The sequence below is a fragment of the Bos mutus genome, chromosome 16 (assembly GCF_027580195.1).
Source record: "Bos mutus isolate GX-2022 chromosome 16, NWIPB_WYAK_1.1, whole genome shotgun sequence".
Lineage (NCBI taxonomy): Eukaryota > Metazoa > Chordata > Mammalia > Artiodactyla > Bovidae > Bos > Bos mutus.
In genome coordinates this window covers 5,549,705-5,556,660 of record NC_091632.1, presented here as the reverse complement: position 1 = coordinate 5,556,660, position 6,956 = coordinate 5,549,705, and the positions used below count along the sequence as shown (strand labels likewise).

Sequence of the window (6,956 nt, the reverse complement as noted above, 5' to 3'; positions counted from 1 at the left end):
ACCAGGCCAGGGGGCGGGAGGGGACCGGCCTGACACAGCAGAGGCACTGAAGTGGGCCTGGGGGTCTCGTGTCTTGGGCGCCTGTGATGCTCTGAGGCGGCTGACAGCACCTGCCCAGCCGGGCTCCTCTCAGCCGCTGGTCCAGGGAAGGCCCTCTGACGGGGAAGGGCAGCTCCAACAAGCTTCCTGTACCCCTGAAGCAGTGCCCTCATTCTACAGATGAGGAAGCGGAGACCCGGCAACCTTGGGAAACACACCTAGGTCAGTCGGTGGGGGACAAGCGCGAGTCCAGGTGTCTCAGATAGGTGGAGGGAGGTGCCTCTCACGCCGGACCCACGTGTGGAATCTGGGACCAGGAGGACCCGTCCCCCCACGGTGGCAAGATCTGCCTCCCCAGCTCTGGCAGCCTGGCAGCCCTCAGCCCAGGGCTTCTGCCTGTGCTCGGGCACCGGCCCTGCCCTCCCCCACGGAGTCAGGAGGTGTGGACGGCCCAGCGGAGTTATGTCACCACGGCTTTAATCCCCCGGAGCGCGGCCCGTGGGGCAGCCGGGGGCTTCTGCCCGTGGCTGGTGGAGCCTCCCCACCCCCAAGTCCACGGCAAACAGGAGGGGCTCAGCCTTCCTGGCCCCGGGTCCTGGGAGGAGAAGGGCTGGAAGAAAGCAGGGGCCATGCAGGCTTTCCCGCCCTTCCCCCACTCCTGATTAAAAATAGTCCACATGTCCCAGGCCCTCCCCACCCACCCCTCAGTCACGGCCAAGTTCCAGCTCAGCTCCTGTTCCTCCTCTCTGGGGCTCCATTCCCAGAAGGTCTCAGAGCGCAGCTGGGCCTGGGGCCTGGCAAGCAGACGCCCCTGCCCACCCCCTGGGCCGGGCGGAGGCTCAGCCTCCTGAGGGACGGCAGAGACGCAGCTGGCTCCTCAGGCTCCGGGGTAGGAGGGCTGGGGTGGCACGTACGGGGGAGGAGCTGTAAACCAAGGAGACGAGGTGAGGGTCGGGGTGGCCCAGGAGTGCGCGAAGGAACCCCAACCCAGGCTGCAGGACCCCCAGGGCAGAGCAGGCAGGAGGCGGGGCCCACTCACCTGCAGGGTTGTAGACTGGGGGTCCGGCCGGGTAGAGTGGATACTGGGGTGCAGGACCGCTGGGTGGGTACATGAAGCCGGGCTGTGGGGGTGCGGGGCCGGCTTTGGGGTCCTGGGGGTATGGGTACACTGGCTGCACAGGGACGCCTGTCATGGGGATCTCCTGGCCTGGTTGGGGGACAAGGACCAGTACTCAGGGCACCGCCTCCATGGGACGCCGTCCCTGCCCCTCTGCCCCAAGATCCTGCTGCTTGGCCGAGTCCAGCAGGGCGCCCGCAGGTGGCCCCTGCTGGTTGGTCTGGGTTCAGCAGTGTGCCCACTCAGGGTTTCAGAGACCTCCTGGGCCAGACAGCACTGGCCTGGGGGGCGTCCCGCCCTGCCCCGGCCTAGCAGAGCTGCCCCCGAGGGGTCCTCTCACACTGACCCCCACACAGGGTCACCGTTCCCACACCCACCAGGCCTGGGCCTGTGTGCAGGCACACGATTTTGCACACGGAGCGCACCCGACGTCGCTCACGCTCCAGGCCCGGCCTGCTGTTTCCTGAGAGCCATGTGCACGCGCACGGCCCAAGCTGCAGGTACATCGGTATACTCAGGGTTCACACGTGTCCCTGCGCTCTGGCTTCTGGGGTGACGGGCGGGCAGGTGTGTGTCCAGAGGGGCCCGCTGCTGCCAACCACACCTCCGGACCTCTGGTGCCCTCCGAGGGCACCCCCGCCCCTTCCCGCGTGGACAGACGGACAGACGCACCTTCAAACGGGCTCTGCAGCTGCTGGCGCCGGCGGTAGAGGTAGCAGCAGGAGCAGAGGAAGCAGCAGATGGTGGTGGCCACTACAGCCACGAAGAGGATCACGGCCGAGGCGATGCCCGCTATGGTTTTGGGACTTGGACAAAGAACAGGTCTCCTCACCTTCCAGCCTCATGCGGGGAGTCCTCGCCACACAGACCGCCATGCTGGCTTGGACCCCCGGCCAGAGAGACGCGGGGCTCTGCCCGCCCCGCTGGGGAGAGCTTGGGGACCGCGCTTCCCTGAAGGCTGGGCAGCCTCCTGAGCAGCGGCCTCCCTGCAGGGGCTGCTGCGTGCACCCGAGTCCAGGACTGAACAGCTTGGACTCCAACACAGGAGGCCTGACGGGCAGAGCTCCTTTCTCAAACCGCGCTCGGTCACTGCCTCCCCATACATGTTCTGTATGTCAGCGTCTCCTCCTCCCAAAACAAGTTTGAAAGCCCCTTTTGTGCGCCCCCCTTAATGAGGAGGAAACAGTGACCCACCCGGGACCTGTCCTCCCCAAGATCACACAGCTGGTGAGCGGCGGACTGGGGATTGGACCAGTCCGGCCAGAGGCTGGAGCGCCGCTGGGCCAGGGGCTGCCCCTGCCCCCGCCCTGCACAGGCCCGGGCGGGGGGAAGGGCCCGGCCCAGCCCCAGCCCGCGATGACCACATGACGGTCACCGGCCGGCCCCTCCTGGAGCTCCTGCGCCCTGGAGCTCCAGCCCCGCTTCGGGCCCAGGCAGGGTGTCGGCTGAGAGCCGGAGGGGGTGGGGAGGGGAGGCCGGCGCCCACCTGAAGGCCAGGCAGTGCTTCTGCTGCCTCTCGGTGATGAGCAGGCTCAGGTCCCGGCAACAGTACCGCTGGTAGCAGGTCCCGCAGCAGAAGGTGAAGAACTCGCAGTTGAAGCCCGGATGCCAGGAGCCATTCCGGTCCAGGTACCACAGGCAGTCCTCGCCAGCCAGAGCTGCGGGCAGCGGTGGAGGTGCCCAGTGGCCAGCGGGCCGGGTTTCGGGCCGCCCCAGCCCCACTCCACTGCCCGGAGCTCCACCCTGGTCCCTGCGCCCGGAGGCCTCGGCCTCGACCCCCAGGGTCGGGCCCCCAGTCCAGCCCCCGCACCTTTCCCACGGACCCTAAAACGCCGAGGCTCCGCCGGGATCTCCCGGGCGCCCCCGGGCCGCGCGCCGAGGCCTCCCGCCGCGCCCCCGGCCCTTACCCAGGGGCGCCCCCAGCACCAGGAGCGCGACCGCGGCCAGCGGCGCGGCCCCGCGGAGCCCGGCGGGCGGCATGGCGCGGCGCGGCGAGCGCGGGGCGCACAGGACAACGCCGCCGCCCAGCTCCGCGGGCCGGCTCGCCCGCCGGCTCCTCGGCTCCTCTCCGCCTGCTCGGGGCGGGGCTCGCCGGCCTGCGCCGACCCTGCTCCCGCGCCCCGCCCTCGGGGCTCCGCCCCGGCCACGCCCCTCGCGGGGGTCCGGGTCCGAGCCGCCCCCCCAGCCCGCCCCGCGCCGGCGGCCGCTGGGCCCTGCTGCGGAGGGCCTCTTGGCCCTCGGCCCGCTAGCTGCCTCGCCTGTCGGCGTCCCCGCCCCGAGAAGCCCTGCTCCTGGTGCCACTTCCAAGCGCTCAGGCGCAGGGGCCACCCCTGACGCAGGACCTCCTCTACCCAGCGTCCAGCAGGACGTCCTCCGCCGGCGGCGGGGAGGAGAGTCGGGGGCCGGGAGTCACCCCGCCCCCACCCCAGAACACAGGGGCCCATTGAGAGGCTGCTCAGAGCAGCTTTGTCCCCGCGGGCCGGCGGACTTGGACCCTGCCAGATGCGCTGGCTCCCTGAGTGCCCCTTCCCCCCCCCCGAGTGGCCAGCCTAGGGCCTCCGAATACGGATGGCAGGCCGCGGGGACCACCTGGGCCCGTCCAGTCGGATGCCCTTGGCAGTGGAAACCTCTTTCTTCACAGAGCGACCCCACAGAGAGACTACGGTAGTGCAGAGCATAGGGTGGCCCCTCCAGGGGTCATAGTCTCCTTGCACGTTTGTCAGTGGCTGTGCCCCTGCTCTGGGGGCACCTGACCAGGAATTTGCAGGGCCTAAGCTAGGGAGAAAATCCAAGGCCCCCTTAGCCCCTCTGCGTGCAGCCCTCAGGGTGTTCGGACAGGCCCCTCCTTTGCGGCTCCCCAGAACCCCATGAGCTAAATCAAGCTCACTGGTGTTATCAGTTCATTTTATAGACATAAGCTGGGACTCAGGGCAGTTCAAGGATTTGTTCAGGTAACAGAACCCGTAAGTGGGAGAGGCAGTCTCAATCTAAGTGGCTTCACCTGCTTAGTGGGTGACGGTGTCTGCAGGTGGTATATCCTGTAAGGGTTATACCTTAATGTCCAAAATATACAAAGAACTCAGACAACTCAACATAAAAAAAAAAAATACCCACAGAAGACTTGACTAGACATTTTCCCAAAGAAGATATATAGATGGACAACAGGCACATGAAGAGATGCTCGGCATCACGAATCATCAGGGAAATGCTTCAAAACCACAATGAGGTGTCACCTCACACCTGTCAGAATGATAGTCCTCAGAGACAACAACCAACAGCTTTGTTGGTGAGGATGCAGAGAAAAGGTTCGCACCCTGGAGCGTCGTTAGTGGGGATGTGAATTGGTGTGGGTACTGGAAAAAGTACGGAGGTAACAGAAAGAATCACCGCCCATTTCGGCCAATCCCACTCCTGGGTGTTCACCTGAATGCAAATCCACTAGTTGTAGAAGACATATTTCAAAAGACATACGCACCCTTCCGCTCACTGCAGCATTATCCACAATAGTCAAGATATGGAAGCAACCTAAGTGTCCAACAACAGATGACTGGATACGGATGTGTACGGATATACAATGGAATGCTACGAGGCCATAAACACGACCTCCGTAGTGGTCCAGTTGTTTAGATGCTGTACTCCCAGTGCAAGAGGCCCGGGTTCGATTCCTAGTCAGGGAATTAGGTCCCATGTGCTGCAACTAATTAAATATTTTTTAAAAAGAACGAAATGTTGCCATTTCCAACAGCAGGCTGGACCAGGAGGGTGTTATCCTACGTTAAACAAGTCAGAGAAAAACCAGTAGTGTATGAAATCACACATGTGGAATCTTAAAAAAACAAAAACAACAAAACCCAAATGAGCAAACATGAAACAGAAATAAGAGTTGTAGATACAGAGAACCCACAGGTGGCTAGCAGAGGAGAGTGCGCTGCATGGAGGCTGTGCAGTACACTGAGCACCAGGCTGTGGAGTGCAGCGCGCTCAGTACAATGAGCGCGGCGGCAAGTCACATTGAGAAGTCGGCAACACAGCAAGGTGTGGGGCTCCCTGGTGCTCAGTGGTAAGGAACCCACCTGCCAGTGCAGGAGACACAGGCTCAATCCCCGATCCGGGAGGATCCCACATGCAGCGGGGCGACCAAGCCTGTGCACCAACTGCTGAGGCCGAGCCCACGCTCTGCGACGAGGCCCCGCCGCAGTGAGAAGCTGAGCCCAACAACTGGCGCGTAGCCCCACTCTCCCCCACCAGAAAAAAGTCTGCACAGCAACGACGACCCAGCACAGCCAAAAATAAATCTTAAACAGAATGAAGTCTCGAGTGCCCATCACGAGGATCCATCAGTCCCGGCGCTCCCACCCCCAGCAGCAGATGGCAAGTGTCTCCAACATCGAGGCGTGGAGGCCCAGCAGAACCTGAACAGGCTGGGAAGGGCGGCGGGGGCAGGCGCGGCCCTGTCCTGCCCCGTGGGTGCTGGTGCCTCCAGGAGAGCAGAGGCCAGGAGAGGGTCTGCTCCTGCTCAGGACGTGGCTGCTCATCTGATGGGGGCCGGGGGAGCGGACGTCTGTCCTGACAAAGGACGAAGCCATAAATGCCGCAGAGACAGACGGATGGATAGAGCCCCCAGCTCCCCACACCCAGCAGCGCGTCCACTTGCTGAGTGCAGGGACCACGTGGCCCCGTGCTCCTTGCAGTCCCCAGCCCTCACTGCGGGGGCTCGATGGGCAGATGGAGGGCTGTCTCTTCCTGCCCTGCCCCAACCTGAGCCCAGAGCCCATCTGATGGGGGTCTTTTCCAGCATCCCTTCTCTCTGTGCCTTTGGTTCCTCTTTCCTTAGGAAACAAAACCTCAAGTCTCTCCTATTAAAATGAAACAAAGCGAAGTAAAACAAAATGACCTGTTTCCCAAACCCCCTCTCTTTCTGTGTCTCTGCTTTGCACCCTTTTTTCTCCACCTAGTTCTCCTTAAAACTTAACACGCCTGGTTCTAGCTCACCAGGACAACAGTGATTTTCTGACTGCAAAATTCTAGGAAAACTTTTCAGCGCAGATGACGGGAGGTGATCAGACAGGTCAGAGGGGAGAACAGGAGCGGGGTAGGAGGGGGTGCTGCTCCTCAACCCGGGGGGCTGGAGCCTGCGCCTGCGCCTGCGTGCTGAGCCGGGCCCTGGGCTGGAGGAGAGGGAGGGGGAGGCTTGGGTGGGAATGCTGGGGACTGGGGAGGGGGTTGTACAGGCCTGCAGGGCTTCCCCGCACCTTCTGTGGGCAGATACACAGCAGCAGCCTTGCCTCAGGCCTGCAGGGCCTTCCCCGCGCCTTCTGTGGGCAGATACGCAGCAGCCTGGCCTCCCCAGCGGGTCTCCAGGCCCCGGGGTGGCCAGGCTGTCCCTGGGCCAGGGGGGACAGGGCGTGGAGGGTGATGACACCGGTGATTCCGCAGGTGAGTGTGTGCCAGCGTACCCACGAGGCACCGGCACTAGAAGAACTTAATTTGCTCTGTTCCCAGGCTGGGGCTCAGAGCTGGACTTCTGTGACTTCAAAGCCCAAGCCGGTCCACTCGTCCTTCTGCCTCTCGTGGATCAGATCTGAACCGCTCCGAGCCGGGCCTGGTGTGTGGGCCACATCCGTGGGCAGACCTCGGGGTGGGAAGCCGGGCCAGCAGGAGTGGGAGGAGCGGGACCGTGACCCAGTTTGGGCCTGGCCCGGGGCTTCAGCCACAGCGTCTGCTGAGTCATTCCACGGCCGGGCTGAGTGGCCGGCTGGGCCTCCTCCCATCTGCCTGATGCGCCTCTCCAGGTCAGGGC

At 63.8% G+C, this 6,956-nt stretch overlaps 1 protein-coding gene across 1 annotated transcript; it reads right to left on the bottom strand.

Moving 5' to 3' along the window:
* Nucleotides 1-499: 499 nt before the first annotated feature.
* On the bottom strand, nucleotides 500-3,234 carry SHISA4 (shisa family member 4). Its single transcript, XM_070384627.1, has 5 exons — nucleotides 3,064-3,234; nucleotides 2,643-2,814; nucleotides 1,829-1,962; nucleotides 1,079-1,246; nucleotides 500-963 (listed from the first exon to the last, which is right to left on the bottom strand). The coding sequence occupies exons 1-5, from the start codon at nucleotides 3,134-3,136 to the stop codon at nucleotides 917-919; spliced, it is 594 nt and encodes a 197-aa protein (XP_070240728.1). The 5' UTR covers nucleotides 3,137-3,234; the 3' UTR covers nucleotides 500-916.
* Nucleotides 3,235-6,956: the final 3,722 nt, after the last annotated feature.

Bases quoted from the DNA above. Each gene is read 5' to 3' on its own strand.
- SHISA4 (XM_070384627.1), bottom strand. From the start codon at position 3,136: ATGCCGCCCGCCGGGCTCCGCGGGGCCGCGCCGCTGGCCGCGGTCGCG. The intron at 1,963-2,642 runs GTGGGCGCCGGC...TCTTTGTCCAAG, and splicing joins AAGCACTGCCTGGCCTTCAG to TCCCAAAACCATAGCGGGCA. The intron at 1,247-1,828 runs GTGCGTCTGTCC...TCCCCCAACCAG, and splicing joins GCTGCAGAGCCCGTTTGAAG to GCCAGGAGATCCCCATGACA.